Genomic DNA, 22,171 nt, shown 5'->3' with positions numbered 1-22,171 from the left:
GCAATCTGTTACCGCAATCTACCCCAACCCCGTTTTAGATTTTCCACCCTGCTAAGTGTTTTATTTTCGGGGAATCTAGAAAGATATAGTTTGTCTACGGTAAGAACTCCCCCTACCACTAAGTCTGAGGCCGTCTGCTGCTATGGAAACAAGAATAGCGCATTTCAGGAAGGGTAGCTTCTCTTCACTCAAGGGCTAACACAATAGACCCAAGAAAAATATTCCCTTTCTCCAGCTGACCCGAGCCAAAACCTGGATTAAACAATTACCCTACATGAAATAGTTATACCTCGTTACCATAGTCACCGCCACGGGTCCAGACGAATGGCTAGGGGAGTTCTTACTTTAGACAAACTATATATGAATGATTGTAATTAGGGAACATCCTGTATAGCGAGGATTTGTTTTTTATCAGGTGTCTGGTGTCTACACGTGGCCCAGTGGAAGTACGTATGAAGGTCAGTGGCAGAACGGCAAAAGACATGGTTTAGGAGTCGAGACCCGTGGTCGCTGGACGTACCGGGGGGAGTGGACTCAGGGATTCAAAGGTCGATATGGTATCCGGCAGAGTGTAAGCTCCGGTGCTAAATATGAAGGCACTTGGGCTAACGGCCTGCAGGATGGATACGGATCTGAGACATACGCCGATGGAGGTAAGCACGCATTTTCATGCTATTACACGCATATTAGATGAATAATATGAATTTACATTTTATTATAATCAGATTAATTATAAGAGTTTTTTATTCATAACCGTCGATGAACAGTCGACCCAATTTTTGGGGTTTTTGACTACTAATGTTCAACTCTGTAGACTTGTAATTTTGAACCTAATCCGGAAGACAAGGGAACTCCTGAATCAAGTATTGGGAGAAATTTGCCTTCGGCGAGGATTTTTTGATGGAACTAAACCGCATTTGCGTTACATGGAGAGGAAAACCACGAAAATCTTCCAAGGTTAACCTCACGGCAAGGGGACTCTAACCCATGATCGATCTACCATTTAGGATAATTTTACGACAGAACTGTGGTCGGTGGCAGGTGGATGCGGAATTCGTATCGATCAGCCATTGCTGGGATTCGAACCCGGTTTACCTCATTAGCTTTATTTAACACCTTCACGCCGAGGTGACCCACCGGTGGGTCACGCTAGATTGTCTCATCTTGGTAGTGCACCGGAATAAAAACTGGTAACAATAAATTTCATTTTCTAGTTTTTTTCCGGGAATAATAAAAATCCATAACTACCAATTGTTTTTAACGGATGCAATTTTTATATTGAATTGCTTCTTCACCGTGATAAATCTCCATACGGTGAATTGTTATTGTTGAGAATAGATTAACTCCTCCCGAATATTATCTAATATTGAAATAGTTCTTCTACCGGTATTTTCTCTTTTCCCGGCGTGAGCGTGTTAAAACAGTTTCTACTTCATACTTCAATAACGTTAGCCAACAATTACTTTCAAAAAACACAGTAGTAGTTAAAAAAGAAAATCATTCAGCCCTTATCTTTACAAAAATCCAGATGCGTTCCTCCCCTCTTTGGTATTTTCAGTTTTCCTTCTTTGTGATTTTTCATTATTTCTAAATAGACCTTTTACATATTAAATTCATTCTGAATAGAGATATTTGAAAGGCTTCAAACAAATAATTAACTAGACTAGTAGTAATAATTAACGAGAAAAATAGTCTGACTATAGATTCTCGGAAGCATAACTTCTGTTCACTAATTAACTATTCAGTTTACTATAAACTTAGTTTATAATTTTCTGAAAATCTATAAATTTAAGTTTTGAGTTACGCTAACGTTAAAGGAGTGATCTTTTTCATTTGTTGATTGAATATAAACTTTTATATCTAAAACAATATATTGTTTGGCATAAAGATTTTGTAATTATTATTTCTCCTAGATGAAAGGAAATTATAAAATAATTGTTGGACTTGAGAAATTAACCCTTTCCGGTGTAGTGTAGCCAGTCTGGAAACACTAATTGTAGAAATGTTACAAATCATTAGAATCACATAGTAAAACTTATTTCTTTTAAATGTTTAGCAATCACTAATTTTTTTAAAACAACTAAGTGCTAATGTCACTCCACTTCAAATGTATTCCCCAAGGTAGCGCGTGCTAATGGCTTGCCTGACTAAAATTTTCAATTTAAGTTGGTTGTTCCACAAAGGGTTGTATCATCACCTTCTACATCAGAAAGCCTCGACACGGTATTTTATAAGTAGTCTGCGCAGGCTATTTAAAAAGTGAACTGGTTGCGCGCATGAACCCAAATTCTATTTTAAAACGTAATTAAGAGAACTGTATCATATTTGAGGATTGAATCTGTATAGGTTGACTAGTAAATAAGACGAACCAATAATATCCATAAATTAAGCAAATTTTTAGACATATATTTCCTACCACTTACTTATTTTTACAAGATTTTTTGTTAAATGGCGTTTTCTTCTCCATGTAACTAAAAAGGTTAGCTCCATCAAAAAGTTCTCCAAGAAGGTAAATTTATCCCAATACTTGATTCAGAAGTTTTTGCTTCTAGAATGGATTTAATAGTACAAGGCTTGGAGCTGAACATCAGCAAACTCAAAATTGGGCCTGTTGTTCAACGGCGGTTATAAAATATGTTCTTTTGTATTTATTTACATTGTTTTTATTATTTCCTTTGATTTTTTTAATTATGTTTTTAAGATTTTTATCATCAAGTTATCGAAAATAAATAAATAAAAAGGTAAAACGGAATTATGGTTAAAAAAATTTCAGAAATTTCATTAAATTATGCTTATAATGTTACACATATTAACCTGATCAGTGATCAATTAAATCTTTCAATGTTTCAAATGCTTTTAAATCGTTCGCAAATAATAACTGCTGTTCAGGAATTAAACTTCCAATATCTTTTAAAAGAAGTCTTTTTTTTCCCCAATCTCAGTGAGAAGTGTCTCGTGCAGAAGGTTTTGCAAGAGACTTCTTTGCTACAGACGATTTTAACACGTTCACGCCGGGGTGACCCACCGGTGGGTCACGCTAGATTGTCTCATCTTGGCAGTGCACCGGAGTAAAAACTGGTAACAATAAATTTAATTTTTTAGTTTTTTTCCGGGAATAATAAAAATCCATAACTACCAATTGTTTTTAACGGATGCAATTTTTATATTGAATTGCTTCTTCGCTGTGATAAATTTCCTTACAGTGAATTGTTATTGTTGAGAATAGATTAGCTCCTCCCGAATATTATTTAATATTTAAATAGTTCTTCTACCAGTACTAGTATTTTCCCTTATACCGGCGTGAACGTGTAAAGAAAACAACATCTGTCCAGTTGCCATCTTTGAAAGAATTCTTCTAAAATTTTAATTCCTTGTTGGAATATCATTTCACCACATTTTAATCAAGTATGGTAAAATGTGGTAAAAGTGAATAATTTATCAGAATTTATTACGTTTACTGATTATTATTATTAATTACCTATGAAATTTGGTTAGTGTAAGAATTTTCAACGCAATTTGCTGGAGTTTAGCGCATGGTTATTTGTGTAACCAGCTAGACAATGTCAGTTTCTTGTTTCTTAGATACCGGCTCCTTGTGTACGCTGTTCAAATGTTATACGAATGTTTGTGCTAGACAGTTTTAATTCATTCCGATTATTTTTGTTTTTTAAAGCGCGTAACCTAAAAAAAAACTCATCAGTGTAGGATATGCCGTGTTAATGTGCACCGGACATTAACCCTTAACATCGAAGAAAAATCAGGGCAGGCTGATAGTGGCACTAAATCTTACAAAATATTAGTGTAGGGTAAACCGAGCAATGGCAACTTTGATTAATCCGATTGCTTAAAATAGTCGTTTTGCAAGACATTTACTAAAAAAACTTTTTTATTATTAATTATAGCCAATTATTATTAATAAACATATTCGTAACATTTATGTAAAAAATAGCAAGTTTTTCGCCGGAACACATGGTCGAAAACGATGTTCTGTAATCTTGCTGAAGATTTTCGCAAAAATCTCTGATAATATGAAATGATTTAATTCGTGATACATTTGAAAAAAATTATATTTCTGAGTAAAGTCTAATATGTTCAAATCAGCATGTGCTCAATTAGCGTAAGATGCTAAAGAAATGAAGCGACAGATTAAAAAAAAAATAATAATTTAAGTACAAGGGTTGTCAGGTTATTCTTACCCATCGGTCAGTTTCTTACAATACGAAAATCCATTTTTCTACAGCTCGAAAAGGTCACATTGAATAGATAGCTACGTTACGTTGTTTTTTCAGTAGTAATACGGCATTTTCTATCTACAATTCAAAGAAGTCCGAGTTACGCTTAAACAAAATTTCAAAAACTGAGTTTTGAAAAGAAAAAAAAGAAAAAAACTTTTTTTTTGGCAATCTGCCAAATGTGTAAAAATCTCAATTTCGAATTTTTTGTCGCTTACGTAGATTTTTCAATTGCACGACGACGGTATAGGTATGAGTCATATTTTTTGTAAAGGTAACATTTTAACTTTTCATTGTTGTATATTTACTTTCAGCCAAAAAAACTTTTTTTTTCGTTCTTTTTTTACCATTCTAGACATTTATTTGTTCTTAGCCATCTCATCAAAGAACCATACCAATCTTAGATTATTGAATAATACAATTCAATTAAATACTTTGTAGCTGTATATAATTCAAAACAATATTTATACAAATCGTGTTAAAGTTTGGTTGCGTTTTCCCTTTAAAAAAATATTTTTTTCATCATTAATCTTTATATTGTGTTCATCCCACAAAGAATAATTACGTATAAGTATGTCAGCCACGTATAAACTTAATGTGGTCGTAAACGTTTAAATCTAGTACTTTACTATTTTCTGGAATGTATAAAAAATATTGACAGCGTGAAAACCATATTTACGCTTGATACGCTATCTTGAACGATTTGTACGTGAGTACTGCTTCCTCATTACCTGCCATATAGGAAAGAGCTAATGTTCCATCTTAAGAAGGGTTTTGAAGACCACCCAGCTTCAGATCGATGAGTGCCAGCTTGTCTGGGAAATAAAAGCGGCCTGTGCGCAATGCTGATCACATTGCCCCAATCCTACCGTTGGTCTCGAATTAATGGAGCCTTAAGCCTTTGAAAAATTATTAAAAATTAAGATGGTTCGAAAGCTAAAGGAATAAATATATTGGTATTTCAGTATTTTTTTTCTCTTTGGAAACCCTAAAGCTTTTTAAGGTACTGGTTTTTAAATGATTTGAATCTCACTTCCGACAACCAGTTAAAACTCAAAATCGCTAATTCATATCATATAAGCTGTAAATGTTAGGGGACCGTAAATGTGAGGGACCGTAAATGTTAGGGGACCGTAAATGTGAGGGACCGTAAATGTAAGGGAACCGTGAATGTGAGGGACCGTAAATGTAAGGAAACTTATAAGTATGAGATCATCTACGTAATAATTACGTATAGCTTATTTTTGTATACAATGTTAAGGGAGTGGTAACGTTTAAAAGATATCGATAAGAACCTCCAAACGTTTTTCCTAACGCTTTCGTTAGAACAGAGTCTAGTTTTGTTCTTTTAGAAAACGAGCATGTCTTCGAAGGGCTGATAAAGACGAACAAGCCTTTGAATAAAAGTTTAAATATAGAGTCGGTAGAAATTCCTGTTCGCGGCGGCTTTCCTTTGTTGTCTTAGTTGAAGAGTAGGAAGAAGAAGAAAAAAATGACGAAGTGTCTATGAGATTATTTAGATTTAAAACTCAGAGTTTTAATCTTTATAAAATCTTAAAGGTCTGCACTTTTACTTTAACCTTTAAACGTCAATTTTTTTTATACTGATTGAACATTCGAAATAAGTAATACGTTTACCGGAATATACTGTTCAAGAGGTTACAACCTTCATCTATCAAAATGTACCTGGTGATAAAATCAAGTTAACATGTCTTATATACTAGTGATATGGTATTTAATATTTATAGTGGTAGTTACGCCACAAGGTAAATGTTTCCTTATGTGTAAATAAGTGGGTGAGCATTTTGTAGTGACATGAAAACAGCCTTCTTTTCTTTTTTTAAAAGGAAAAGAAAACAGTAATAAACGTTTTTGAGCTTTAACAAAGTGGATAATTTCTATTACTAGCTTCTATATATATCTTTTTAAAAAAATCAAACTGAAACAGTGGAATTATTTGAAACTTTTGTAAAGAAATTTATACTATTACATACCTGCCAACTCTTCCGGTTTTCCCGGAAGATTTTTTTCTCATATTTAAAGTGCTAGCAAAATTCATGTAATTTTACTAAACTTTTTAAATTATATTAATAATTATGAATGAGTTTGACCACCACTACATATAAATAATTACAACAGATATATAAAAAGCATTTTCGTCCTCACGATAGCGAATTTTAACCTGGTTAAAATATAAATATCTTTTTGAGTAAAACCGTTTTTTGGTAATTGTTACCACTACCACTTGGAAAATCCATTCTGGAAAAGAATGAATGTTGGCAGGTATGCCATTATTACCACCGTTGACACGAAATTCTCAATTTTGAAAAAATGCTAAATAATGCTAAAAAATTAACCAATATGCTTATCACTCTTTATTTATTGAACAAAAAGATTTTATGTGGGAATTATAATGAATTATAACATAACGAGGAATGATATTTTTTTTCTAAAAAATAAAGAAGATACCATATTTCAGCAGACAACATTTTTTAAACTAAATGTCTTAGTTTATGGCAGAAATTATTCACTTAGTTAAAGGACATGTGCACATCTTTTTAACTTCAAAATAAGGCAGGTATAATCTCTATCACAGCAGACCAGTAGATCTCAAATTTATTGTATATGAATTTTGTGTATATGAACTTATTCAGCTTCCTTATAATATGTTTTAAGCATTTTAAAAATAATATTCTTTTAAATAAAGAACTAAAATATGTAACTGTGTATTTAGAACATCTTGTCCAACAAAAATTTTCTTTCAAAATTTTACCGTTCAGGAAAGGGTGAAGAGCTCAACGCTTTCATACAGATATATTTTCTTCGCAAAATAATACATGGTTGTGGTAATAAATATATTAATTAATCGAATTATATTTCAGTAAGCATTTTCGCAGAATTATAAATGTATTATATGAATAAATATTAGCACCATACCGTTATTTATTTGCTTAAACTCGAACCGATCTACTTCGTGTTACCACTTTTTAAATTCTCTTACATCCGTAAGAATGCTGATCAAAAAGAAAGTTCGAAAACGCCAACACATTTTCAAACGAGCGAATCAAGAATTAAACTATACTCTGTTGCTAGTTAGGAAAAAACCATTCTCCCAATGGGAGTCTGTTTGCATCTAAGTGCACGCCAAATGGATACCAAGTTTCCAATGTGAACGTATATCAATATCGCCAACTTTTGAAACGACGTTGCACAGCCTCCTTTTTGCTTGGTTTCTTAATAATTATAATAACAGTTGTTGGCAACTGTAATCATTTTACAAGTAGTAAGAATTAATAAAAATGATATCGAAAAATCGTAGCAAATATAGGTCTTTCTGTTCGCATTTAAAGAAACTAATGAAAGAATAAAAAATATTGCTACTTGCAGACGATTTTCTTCTACAGCAAAACAAAAGTAAAATTCTTTATCTTGCATCTGATTTGTTAAGAGCATGTCAGCTTAAGACGCGTAATTTTTAATAGTCCAATCAAATCCAATGCTCTAGTAACGTCATATAGTTTTTCTTTTTTAAGAACGAATGTTCTCCTTTAAAGTCGAAATATTTCGCCTAGTTTAGGATTCCAGTTAGTCTACGAAACCATAACCTTTTTTTAATAATTCTATGATATATATCGTAAAAGATAACATGAATTAAATTTCTGCCTGACATATTTAACTTTTTTAAAGCTTTTATATTGCTTTGTAAGCATATTTGTATAATTTAATATCGAAATAAAACGGAACTATATGCAGTTGTGAATAATTACTTAAATCCTATACCGCAATGGTCTTTTCTTAACTTGCAACTGAGTATAACATGAATTTAAAGCGACACACTAATATAACTTTTTTATAAATAAAACATTTTGTTTATGAAGTCACAATCAATACCTCAGTTCCTTTTCGGACACTTTTTAGCAGTATCTTCATAACATACCTGCCAATCTAACAGAGACTCCGCCTACTTTCCAACAACATTGCATTGCATAAACAAGCAACAAATTCTGTTATCGATTACAGATTTTTGTTTACTTTTAGCTCTCGATACTGAAATCGTTGCTACTGGCTTTCCTTGCTTTGTGCTTTGTCCAGTAGAAGTGAATTTTGGAAAGAGTTAATGTACATCTTTTTAAAAGACAAATATAAATGGAATATCGCTTTTCATTATAAAACGCTTACTTATCTAATCTCTATTATTTGGAAACATATTTTAACGAGCATTAGTTTTAACAATTTGGTTTGTTTATTTTCTTATCATTATAAAGGAGGGATGTCAATTTTCGGAAAATAAAAATTACTGGTATTATAAAATTCTCCTTTTTGAATTTATTTCGTAGGAAAGTGAGCTATCCGTCACTACCCACTGCTTATAACAATTAAAACATGCATGAAGGTGTACACATTATATATGTATATATATATATATATTATAATTTGGAATAAATAGTGGCAATTTTGAACTCTTTACTCCTCTCTTAAAAAAAGTAAAATACTTTTACTGCCAATTTTTTTTGCCTTTTTCCCGAATTTACAATTTAGTTGTTGTGAAGATGAACTCGCTTTATGAATTTAGATATCAGTGTTTACTATACATTTAATTTTCTTTCAAACTTATTATATCTTGTGCACTGTAAAAAGTTCGGGATCAAATGACGGAAAAACGTGCCGGTACTTTTTAATGTAAAATCCAGTTTTACACAAACACGACACAGAACAAAAAGTCTGATACAAAGTAATTTTTACAGTAATAATTACCGCACTGACTCACTCTAATTAAATATTAACGTAAAAATAGCAGTATAGTGTTTTACGGTAAAAATAGATTTTAGGAATGATGTACCCAAAGTATCAGTACTTTATACCGTAATTTTCTCCGGAATTTTTTACAGTGTATATCACTCTACATTAGAGTTGGGCAAACTCGTTAGAACCATGTCATACGAAAAGTATTGAATACTTTATAGATACGATAATATCACTGTATCATTATCTATAATGACAAATATCTAATACAAAATGTTGCGAGTACGATACTCAACCAATACAGTGATCGTTTCAGCTATTTGTGACCAGTTTTTGCCTAGTGTGATTTTTAACCTCATCGGGAAAACGAGTGTATTCGTACAGAATCAGGTTAGCATATGACCTGCTAACTTCTATGCTTTTGGCGCAAAATTTTGTTTTTATATTTAAAGTGGTAGTAAATATATAATTTTTTTTTTCAATAAACTTAATTTTTAAATGATTTTGATCACCACCAATCCTAAAAAAATTTATGCATATATATCAATATGTGTTACTATCATGGTTGTCAGCTTAAGCTTTTTGAAATACATCGTATTTTTTTGCTTAAAATTGAAACTTTGATTCCATTTTAATAACCACTGGGAAAAATCATAATGGAAGGGATTAAAAGTAGGCAGGTATGGGATAGTAAAAAATAAAAAACGGTAGCTTAAGTTTGAGCATAGCTAATTTGACAGACTTATTTTTGCTGTCACTTTAACACATCCAATCCTTGTGTGTTAAAAGTGTAACTATACAATTTTTAATTCGAACTAAGTAGTGGTTTAATTAAATAAAGCAAACTATTATTACTCCGCCCGCAAATAAACTGCTATTAAAAATAGTTTGACTACCAGTTTTATCTTTTTTTTCCTGATTATCGACACCCTGAGAATGCATGTATGACTCGCCCGTCTCGAAGAGGTTGAAGCGCAGTTACTTTTTAAGTGGTAGTACAAATGTTTAGTAACTGGCATTTATTTTGCAGACACCAGATAGATCTATCTACAATAATGAAATAATAATATGCAATAATACCTACTATCTATCTGCTATAATAAAATAATAATATGCAATAATATCTACTATCTATCTACAATAATAACATGCAATAATACCTACTATCTATCTACAATAATAAAATAATAATATGCAATAATACCTACTATCTATCTACAATAATAATATGCAATAATATCTACTATCTATCTATCTACAATAATAAAATATTAATTTGCAATAATATCTACTATCTATCTTCAATAATAAAAAATCATATTTGAATCTGAAGTCAAATCACAGTCCTTTATAAAAGCTAAAGTGGTGGCTGTGGGAACTATTTGGTTCAGGTATTCCCTAAAGATGTTCTGTCCGATAATCAGGACTTATTTTAATCAGTTATGATATTTGAAATCTGTAATTATTTTTAATCAATAAGCAATTATTTATTTAATATTTTGGTTATTTTTTTTAAAAATTATTTTAGTAAAATGACTCTGGGAAAAAAACAGCAAAATCTTTATCTAATTATTCTATAAACAATACAATGAGTAAATTACGAAAAATATAACCATTAAAAAAATCATTGGTATTTCCATATTTCCAACAACAAAAAAATCATCAATAAAAAAATATGTTTTCCTGATAATCATAATCGTTCTTATTCGCTAAGTTCTTTGCTAAGTTCACTAAGTTCTTTTTCGCTTTCATTTCAACAAAAGCCATTATTCAGTTTGTTTTATTCATATCCACTTGGGCTTAAACGAATAAAACTAATTCAGAATAGGACAAATCGATCTCCAGTCCTCCAATTATCTTACGTGAAATCTAATTTTAAAAATATTATTGATGAAATCGCGGAAAAATGTATTTCTTCAGATTATATATTTTCAAAATAATTAGTAGTTCATTCAAAATAGCTAGTATTACATTTGGTTTACATATTCACAATCGGTCTACATATTAGTAATTTTGGTATGTAAACATTTGGTTTACATACCAAATGTATACATGCTATGCATGTACAACATGCATAGCATGTATAACATGCATGGTATCATATTTATGTTCGGTATTATATGATGCTTATTACAATATGCATAGCACTATATATGGAAAAAGTTTACATTTTATACCATACATAAAATACAAAATTAGTTCATGACTTTTTAAAAGGAATCCAATCCCCTTTATTATACGTTCTAAAGCTCTACTACAAATAAAGTGGGTTGCATAGTTTATTGGTGAAACCCGGTAGTAAATATTCTCTATTATGAAAATTCAATTCTGAAACAGAAAACATGCAGCTTTCTGCCTATTTTTAAAGTATCGTGCATTGCTTGCATAACATGCGTGATATCATATCTATGTTCGGTATTGTATGATGCTTAATGCATTTATAATATGCATAGCACAATATATGGTAAAAATAATTAGTTAAGACACTTTTAAAATTCCTCCAATCACTTTATTATGTATTCCTAATAAAGCTCTACTGCAGATAAAGTGGGTTGCATAGTTAATTGGTGAAATCGGCAGTAAATATTCTCCCGTGTCATCAAATTCATTTTTGAAATAGAAAACATGCATCTTTCTGTCGATTTTTAAAGTATCGTGCATTGCTTGCATAACATGCGTGATATCATATCTGTGTTCGGCATTGTATGATGCTTAATGCATTTATAATATGCATAGCACAATATATGGCAAAAATAATTAGTTAAGACACTTTGAAAATTGCACCAATCACTTTATGTGTTTTTAATAAAGCTCTACTGCAGATAAAGTGGGTTGCATAGTTAATGGGTGAAATCGGCAGTAAATATTTTCCCGTGTCATCAAAACTCAATTCTGAAGCAGAAAACATTTATCTTTCTACCTATTTTTAAAGTATCATGCATTGCATGTATAAAATGCATAATATCATATCTATGTTCGGTATTGTATGATGCTTAATGCATTTACAATACGCATAGCACAATATATGAAAAATATAATTAGTTAATGACACTGTAAAATGGCTTCAATCACTTTGTGTTCCAAATAAAGCTCTACTACAGTTGAAGTGGGTTGCATTGCTAATTGGTGAAACATGGCAGTAAATATTCTCCCGTGTCATCAAACTCAATTCTGAGACAGAAAACGTGCATGATCTCATCTGCCTATCTTTCGAAGTTTTCCTTCTGGTTACAGGTGCACGTTTCACTTCGGAAGCAAATTAAAAATAGCAAACGCTGGAGCTGAGAGACTGGAAAAGAAAACAAAAAATCAGAGACCTCTTTTTGGCAAGGTTACCAAGGACAAGGGATGCCTTAGCTTTTAAGAAACCCTCCTGCTCGTTCTCCATCATCTACTTGGTCTCAGAAGATGCCATTGGGTCTGAGATGGCATTTATTTGGGTCATTAGTAGCATATCAAAAATAGTTTTCTTTTTCTTCCGTAACACACATTCTGCAACAATGCATTTTTTTACATTAGATACATTTTCTATTTTACAAAAGTCTCTGCCTAAATTTTCATTAGATTCGACAATTTAAATCTGTGGTCTTCAAATTCAGGCTTAAGGGCTAAAAGCAACCCTACAGTATCGTTAATGCGACCTTTAGTAGTAGGTTTAAAATACAAAGAAATATTATCTTCTGCAGTTCATTCTGATTATGTTTTATATTTAGAAAGAGTGAAAAATTTTTAAAAAAATGGTAATTAGTAGAAGCAGAGACCCGGTGGCTCAGGGGATAGAGCGTTCTCCTTTCAATGAGGTGAACCGGGATCAAATCACAGCGATGGCTGGTCGATACGAATTCCGTATCCGGCGTGCACCGACCACAGTGCTGACGTAAAATATCCTCAATTGTAGGCGGGTCATGAGATCATGAGTCCCCTTGCCGTCAGGTTAACCGTGGGAGGCTCTCGTAATCTTCCTCTCCATGTAACGCAAATGCGGGTTAGTTCCATCAAAAAGTCCTCCACGAAGGTAAAATTTCTCTCAATACTTAATCCAGAAGTTCCCTTGTCTTTTGGATTCGGTTCAAAGTTACAAGGCTACGGAGTTGAACACTAGTAGTCGTAAACCTAAAATTGGGTCGGCAGTTCAACAACGGTTGTAAAATAAAATAAAATAATGCATCGATAATAAAGATTGTATGCAAGCAAGCATTCAATTTTTAAAATTATTTGAATGTTATTAAAAATAACCTAATATTTATATTAATAAAAATGAGAGTCTTATTTTCTGAAAATTTTGGTATATTGCTTAGTTATTATATAGTTAGTTAGAGCTATATAATAACTAAGTTATTGGGTATATTATTTGGTTAGTTATTTGGTATATAGTTAGTTAGAACATTAGTAGTCGTAAACCTAAAATTGGGTCGGCTGTTCAACAACGGTTATAAAATAAATTTGAAATAAAATTAGTGGAAGCACAAGAAATGACTTGTAGTATTTTAATTGAATAAATAAATTGTGAAATGTGCCCGAAAAATTTCAATCAATGTACTATTACGCCATAAATACCTCACCAAGTTTACCACGGGTGTTCAAACTTTCATAAAATGTGGTAACAAAAATTAAACAAACATTATTGCTTTAATGCATTTGTGCTCAATACTGCATGTTCTCAGCAAGATCTTTCAAGTATTAACTTAAAACGTTCACGTCGGGAAAAGTGAAAATACTGGTAGAAGAACTATTTCTATATTAGATAATATTCGGGAGGAGTTGATCTATTCTCAACAATAACAATTCGCTGTAAATAAATTTATGAGGGCGAAGAAGCAATTCAATATAAAAATTGCATCCGTTAAAAACAATTGGTAGTTATTGATTTTTATTATTCCCGGAAAAAAACTAAAAAATGAAATTTATTCATACTAGTTTTTACTCCGGTGCGCTGCCAAGATGAGAAAATCTAGCGTGGCCCACCGGTGGGTCACCCCGGCGTGAACGTGTTAAATTTACAGTCACTATAAAGGCTTTTTAAGGTACTTCGTGACTCGTGACTCGTGACCCTGCACTCACCGTGGCTATTATTACCCGCGGTAAAAGGGAAAAAAACTGCTAAAATCATATGCATGTTGCATATTGGCATGATTTTCCTATGTCAGAAGGTTGTTTTATGAGGACATAGAAAATAAATCAGAGGGAGAATTATGAAACTTCGAACATTTAGAGATAATATTAAACAAACTTCATTCATTTACATGAATATTAACATTGAAACCCCTAACAACTTTAATTTTATAAATGAAAGCAGCTGACTGTATAATCATGCTAACATTTTGGGACTTGAATGAATTTCATCAAAAAGAAAAATGAAATAGCTAACTTTAAAATGCAATAACTCCAAAACTAATTTAAAGTTTAAAGAAAGGCTAAAATAGTTGAAGTTTCCAGGTATAGAGTACATATCTGATACAAATTACAACTCTCACAGCGACTAGTTTTTGCCGCGAATCAAAAAAAAAAAAATTCTGAAAAAGCCGCAAATTTACAATTTAATTAGCTATTCAAAAATTAATTTAAAATTTAAATGAAGTTAGATGTGCTGCTTATCTCCAGATATAAGTTAAGCTGTAAAGACTGTGTTGCTGCAAAAAATCATAATTAATGACAATAATCATAATCCTCTAATAGTTTTCGCTTAACAAAATCATACAGGGCAAAAAAATTAATGTAAAGAAATCTTTTTAACTTAATGTATGATTCGTTTTATCGTAAAGTTGATTTCAAGTTATTTGACACACCTTCATTCATATAAAACGCCACTTTGTTCGTGTTCTGGTGTGATGAGACTAGCAAACGCAGCAAAACCTCTGGAAACTTAAGGAAACCAAGCTAATATAACTCAGAAGGTGCATTTCTTGTTTTTCAGTGGCGCCATCTATATCCAATTATACTAACCACATACATTATACTAAACACAACAATAATTCAACCACATACACTCGTCACAGCCCGTTTTACAGGGTGGACACTTTTTCTCATCCACAAATCGTAATTTTGACTTGAACCAGAGAATGATCAATCCCCAATTTAGTACCCCAGAGGTATTTTCATCTTATTTTATAACCGTCGTTGAACAGCCGACCCAATTTTTGGGTTTACGACTACTAATGTTCGACTCAGTAGCCTTGTAATTTTGAACCCAATCCAGAAGACAAGGGAACTCATGGATCAAGTATTGTTTCGTATGGTAATTTAAAGGACATTGTGATCTCGACAGATTTAACGTGCACCTAGTCACNATTTGTTAAAAACAATGCTAGTTAATTAACAAAACTAATCTTTATTTTTGAAATGTTAATTAAGGTGTCCACTTACACATTCGGTGAATAATTTTTATTTCCTTAAACAAAATTACTTTGTTACAATATAATATTCTAATACCAAAAAAAGTACTTATGTAGCGGGAAAATATCTTTTGTGATGCAACTCTTTCAAAAGTACATAAAAATGGATGCCAGCAGGGGTGTATATGTAGATTTATTAAATACATCTTGTGCGCCACCTAGGAACCAAATCTAGAACCCGACACTCGAAATTTTTGCTCTGTTACAATCGTACCCTGTTACGATTGGCCCCACTCTCCCCTACATATCTGCTGCAAATTACAAATTCTCAGTGACTAGTTTTTGCCGTGAATAAAAAAAAATCGTTAAAAAAGCCACAAATTTACAATTTAATTAGCTATTCAAAAATTAATTCAAAATTTAAATAAAGTTAGATGTGCTGCTCATCTCCAGATATAAGTTAAGCTGTAAAGACTATGTTGCTGCAAAAAATCATAATTAATGACAAAATAATCATAATCCTCTAATAGTTATCGCTTAACTAAATTATACAAGGCAAAAAAATTCATAATTTTTTTTTTTTAATTTAATGTATGATTCGTTTATCGTAAAGTTGATTTCAAGTTATTTGACACACCTACATTCATATAAAACGCCATTTTGTTCGTGTTCTGGTGTGATGAGACTAGTAAACGCAGCAAAACCTCTGGAAACTTAAGGAAACCAAGCTAATATAAGGCAGAAGGTGCATTTCTTGTTTTTCAGTGGCGCCATCTATATCCAATTATACTAACCACATACATTATACTAAACACAACAATAATTCAACCACATACACTCGTCACTGCCCGTTTTACAGGGTGGACCCTTTTTCTTATCCACAAATCGTAATTTTGACTTGAACCAGAGAACGATCAATCCCCAATTTAGTACCCCAGAGGTATTTTTATCTTATTTTATAACCGTCGTTGAACAGCCGACCCAATTTTTGGATTTACGACTACTAATGTTAGACTCAGTAGCCTTGTAATTTTGAACCCAATCCAGAAGACAAGGGAACTCATGGATCAAGTATTGTTTTGTATGGTAATTTAGAGGACATTGTGACCCCGACAGATTTAACGTGCACCTAGTCACCATTTAATACGTGGGGTTTCTTCGGCCGTGGGATTCGAAGTCCCGTTCTCACGAACACGAGTCCACCGCCCTATCAACCAGGCTATTCCAGACACACTAGACTTAATGCAAAAGTGCTATTACTAATTAACGTACATAACCATTATAACCAGTAATAGTCGTAACTACACTTTGTGCATAGGCATTATTACGGCTATATTACTTTGACTTTTTTATATATCTGTACAATTTATTCGTATGTAGTGGAGGATAAAATTCTTTTAATTCTAACTTTTTTTAAAAATACTGATATATTACCTTTTCTATTACTAGAGAAAATATTTCCTGCTACTTCCTAAATTCTGTTGGAGGGTTATGTACATGTAAAAGAGGAGGGTGCATTTACAATGTTCCCAAAACTAAAACCGTTTTTCTTTCGAATAAAATTTATCGCAAGCGATTATCGATGAAGTAAGCAGTGTCTCAAATTTATTACGCCAAAAGCTTATAATAACAATACACTTTCAAAAGACATAATATCGATTTGCCAGAGCCCATCTGTTGTTTATTCTACGAACGGTCAATAAAGTTAATAAAAAAGAAAGCATGTGTCCATTGATTATTTTTAATGTGTATCTCGTAATGATAGCATTTGGTTGAACAACTTTGTTTTGTCAAGAAGTGATTAACATTAAACGATTAAACGGTTAAAATAAATATTTTAACAAAGAACGTTGATGTTAGTCCTTTAACCATGATGTTCTAGGATAGCCCATTTTGTGCAGAGGGGGACTTTTTTTCATCGCTCTGAAATATCTTTATGGGATAAAAAGTGGTAATACAATTGTGGACATTAATAGTTTAATCAAAGTGGATTATAATGAAACACAAAAGCATAATTTTAAAACCGCGTGAAGATATATAAACCCATTGACCTTTTCGGTACTGGCGAGTCATAAATGCATACCTGCCAACATTCACTCTTTTCGAAAATGAATTTTCCAAGTGGTAGTAAAACAATTACCGAAAAACTATCTTCCTCAAAATATATATTTATATTTTAAAAGGTTGAAATTGGCTATTATGTTGGTTATTAGGTAGAAATTGGCTCTCGTTATGACTAATATGCTTTAATATATTTGTTGTAATCATTTATATGTAGTGGTGGTCAAACTAATTTATAATTATTATAATAATTCAAAAAGTTTAGCGGAATAACATGAATTTCGCTGCCACTTTAAATAAGGAAATAAAATCTTCCGGGAAAAGCGAAAGAGTTGGCAGCTATGTAAATGTATTCGTACGGATTCGGAATCAGGATAGTAAAAAATAAAAAGTGGTAACTTAAGTTAAGACACAGCTAATTTGACAAACTTATTTTTGCTTTCACTTTAAATCTAGCACATCCAATCCTTGTGTGTTAAAAGTGTAACTGTTCAATTTTTAATTTGAACTAAGTAGTGGTGAATTAAATAAAGCAAAGTACTATTACCCAGGCCACAAATAAATTGCTATAAAAATAGTTTGGCTACCAGTTTTATCTTTTTTACCCTGATTATCGACACCCTGAAAATGCATATATGACTCGCCCGTCACGAAGAAATTAATACCTAGTCTCAAAAGTGTTCTAAATATGAAAAACATATGATGAAAAAGTGATAAGTACGGATATTTGCAAATCCACCAACGCAAAAGGAAATGACACCTAAACTAGAATAATAATACGAACTTAATTAATTTTAACAGTCATAATTAGAGCCCGGATTTTGATGACCTAANTTTCAATATATAAAGTCGGGACAAAACGGGTTAAGTCCTATAAAGCTATAAAAATTCTTACGTGAACTCACACACTATTTGACTTAATTCTGTAGTCTAAGTTTCGTTCTGAAATTTTATTCTTATTAATAATATTCGATTTGATTTGCTTCTTCAGGTACTTTCCAGGGTCAGTGGATGCGAGGCATGCGTCACGGTTACGGAGTGCGGACAAGTGCGAACTTCGGACTGGCCTCCCACTACCGTCCGAAGAGTGTCCGTGGGTCCCTGCAGTCGATCCCAGCGAGCGAACAAGCGGATCCCGCCAGCGATCGAGATCGAAAAATCGACGACTTCCGGGGAGGATTTGTTCTCAAATCCCGGAGTGACGAACCACCTGCCCGAAGACGATCCCTCGTAGAGAAGTCCACCAATCTCAAGAAGTCCATCTTGCAGGTAACGACTACAAGCGTGATATTTTTAACTACCCATATGCCCTCCAACATATATAGTTTGTCTATGGTAAGAACTCTCCCCGCCATAAAGTCTGAGGCCGTCTGCTGCTGTGGAAACAAGAATAGTGCATTTCAGAAAGGGTAGTTACTCTGCACTCTAAAGCTAACATAATAGACTGGAGAAAAATATTACCTTTCTATCGCAGACCCAAGCCAAACTTGTCCTAAACAGTGACCCCACACCCCTACTTGAAATAGTTATACCTAAGTTGTCATAGTCACCGCTACTGGTCCAGATGAAAGACTTGGTGAGTTCTTACTTTAGACAAACTATACGCTTTTTGCGAAATATTCTTCCCTGTGAGTCTACGCTAGAGCCTGTGGTGGTCAATCCCCCTATCTACTTATGTAAGGCCATGCTGAAATTGGGGACCGATAATTCTCCAAACGTCAGATTGGTACTGACTCACCCCAATTTAGGATAAATTTTAGTGGCTTATTCTTGCCAGAAAAATGTCTGCTTCTAGGAGTTTGTACAGGGCTTGATAGATGAGTTACATTGTTTTCTAGGTTGTATTCTAACGATAAAGCTGCTGCTTTGAACGCTGGTTATAGTATGAAGTAAAATGCTGGATAATAAACAAGGGACACAACTTTCCCGAAATAGCAGTGGACGTTCATTTCCTATTTATAAAAAAGAAGAAAGAAGAACGCTCCATTTTTTTCGAAACAATAGAAAAACTCCTGCCATGAAGAATTTGTAAAGATATTTTGATTAAAAGAATTGTTGCTGTAACTACGAGTTAAGAGATATATTTTTATTCCTTTAAGTTTTTTCCTCCCAAAACCGTGGCAGTGACATGGTTTTTAGGAGTAACTACCAGTGACATGGTTTTTAGGAGTAATGAAGAATTAAACTTAATCTTCGTAAATGGCAAACCTGCCAACTTCGGCTTTTAACCGGAGACTCTCCTTAAATATTTAAAGTTGTAGTTCATTTTATATTTTAGTATTTGAGTTAAAATGATTTTGACTACCACGACATTTAAACAATTCAAAGATATCCTGATATTATGAAATTTTTATGTGCTGACAAAATTCTGAACACACTTACTTGTTTTTTCACTACAAGTATAAGTATTGCAGGGTGTCATGGACCATTAAAAATGTAAGAAGTAGTTTAGACTTAATTCATTTTTATTTATTTAAATTATTTAATTATTCAATGAAAGCTATCATCATGACTTACATTTCAAATTATTCATATTTCAAACGGAAACATTCTAGCATTCTCTTTCAACAGCAAACTGGCATCTGCTAGAAAAATTTGCTTATTTTAATAGATTTTTTCTATTTATTAGTTATTAGATTATTTAATAGATTTTTACTATTCTTTACATTTTTAGTCACACACGACATCCCTGGTTTTGCAGTAAGATAGAATTTCAGAGCTGGCAACTCTGAAATGGTAATTCAGATAAATTCTGCTGTAACTTTGCTGGTTAAAAGCTAATTTAAACTTGCATTATAAGCTCACCAGACAAAAAATTTGTCACCCTTAGAGAAATCATGAAAAAGATCATTTAATAACGTGTAACGCCGTCTTTAGATTTGATGACCGCCTGGATTCGGTTAGGAAGTGAGCCCACAAGGTTTTGCAAGTACGACGAATCCAGTTTAAGCCCCGTTGAGGATTTGATCGCGCAAATTCACCAAATTGTGAGAATGCTGATTTTGGCGTTTTACCCGTTATTCCAACATGTCGCACAAATTTTCAATGGGGTTCAAGTCAGGTGATTTTGCTGGCCAGTCGAGATGTAATTGAGTGTCTGAGTGTTCATAAAACCAGTCCTTCCCCATGAACTTTGCTGTTGTCATCTTGAAAAATAGGGGTATCAACAACACACTTTACATGAAGAGGGTGACTGAAGGGCAACTCCTAATTGTCCAGAACTTTCAAATAAATATGTTGGATCATGTTAGTGGCCCCCTCAGTTAGGAGCCCAATCCATAATAAGAAAAACACCCCCAAGTCATGACAGACCCACCTCCGGCTTGAACCTATGCTTGCACACAGTCAGGATGAAATGCTTCATCTGGTCTGCGTTGCACTTGCAGACGTGCTTCTTTTGAATAAATGCAAAAACGTGATTCTTCAGACCATATTACATTCTGCCAGTCAGCAACTGCCCATGTTCGGTGACTTCTAGCCCACTGAAGTCGCGCANGACAAAAAATTTGTCACCCTTAGAGAAATCATGAAAAAGATCATTTAATAACGTGTAACACCGTCTTTAGATTTGATGACCGCCTGGATTCGGTTAAGAAGTGAGCCCACAAGGTTTTGCAAGTACGTCGAATCCAGTTTAAGCCCCTCGTTGAGGATTTGATCGCGCAAATTCACCAAATTGTGAGAATGCTGATTTTGGCGTTTTACCCGTTGTTCCAACATGTCGCACAAATTTTCAATAGGGCTCAAGTCAGGTGATTTTGCTGGCCAGCCGAGATGTAATTGAGTGTCTGAGTGTTCATGAAACCAGTGACATATACTTCCTTCCCCATGAACTTTGCTGTTGTCATCTTGAAAAATAGGGGTATCAACAACACACTTTACATGAAGAGGGTGACTGAAAGGCAACTCCTAATTATCCAGAACTTTCAAATAAATATGTTGGATCATGTTAGTGGCCCCCTCAGTTAGGAGCCCAATCCATAATAAGAAAAACACGTCATAAGAAAATAAGTCATGACAGACCCACCTCCGGCTTGAACCTATGATTGCACACAGTCAGGATGAAATGCTTCATCTGGTCTGCGTTGCACTTGCAGACGTGCATCTTTTGAATAAATGCAAAAACGTGATTCTTCAGACCATATTACATTCTGCCAGTCAGCAACTGCCCATGTTCGGTGACTTCTAGCCCACTGAAGTCGCGCAGCTTTACGTGCGAGTGCGAGCAATGACCTCTTACGAGATGTTCGACTCCATATGTTCATTGCATGCAGCTCCATTCGCAATTTTTTCTCACTAAAAGACTGGGATCGATCTTAATTTAGTAACTGAAGTAATTCCTGTCTAGTTTGAAAGCGATTTTGATTGAAAAGTCGTGAAACGCGTCTCCGGTCACTTTCATGCAGGATCTTTTTCCGACCACAATTCTGACGGCGTCTTTCGTGACCACGTATATTACACCACTGCTTGTAGACGCGTTGAACAGTCAGCTTTGAAACCCCCAGAAATTCAGAAACTTTATTCACCATATGACCATTGGCACGGCCAAACACAATTGCCCCTTTTTACCACTCTATCACATCTTTACTCTTACCCATATTTACACACAATTTCCGCTTCAAACAAAAATATCTCACTGATAGCTACTTGTCTTTGATCAGGTTGAAGCAGTGTGCATGCAGTTGAGCACGTCACTTGACCACTGCGTCATCTAACGAAGCCTAAGGATTCATCGGTGTTTGCGCACTAGGGTGACTAATTTTTTGTCCGGTGAGCTTATATCACCCAATGCATTTTTTTACG

General features: G+C 33.4%; 2 protein-coding genes across 4 annotated transcripts in view; both read left to right on the top strand.

Annotated features, from left to right (window-relative positions):
- The window catches only part of LOC107448691 (uncharacterized), a 189,668-nt gene that overhangs the window by 69,245 nt on the left and 98,252 nt on the right, over nt 1-22,171 (top strand). The gene's annotated exons all lie outside the window — the stretch shown is intronic.
- Nucleotides 1-22,171, top strand: part of LOC107448680 (junctophilin) — a 101,277-nt gene that overhangs the window by 33,562 nt on the left and 45,544 nt on the right. For all 3 annotated transcript variants that reach the window (XM_043044709.2, XM_043044710.2, XM_071186062.1), the window contains exons 3-4: nt 416-653; nt 18,360-18,637. In XM_043044709.2, the coding sequence (XP_042900643.1) occupies nt 416-653; nt 18,360-18,637 (516 nt within the window). The remainder of the gene's footprint in view (nt 1-415; nt 654-18,359; nt 18,638-22,171) is intronic.

This window comes from Parasteatoda tepidariorum, chromosome 10, assembly GCF_043381705.1.
Source record: "Parasteatoda tepidariorum isolate YZ-2023 chromosome 10, CAS_Ptep_4.0, whole genome shotgun sequence".
Taxonomy (NCBI): domain Eukaryota; kingdom Metazoa; phylum Arthropoda; class Arachnida; order Araneae; family Theridiidae; genus Parasteatoda; species Parasteatoda tepidariorum.
The sequence above is the reverse complement of the archived record's forward strand: the minus strand, read 5'-3'. Positions and strand labels throughout refer to the sequence as shown.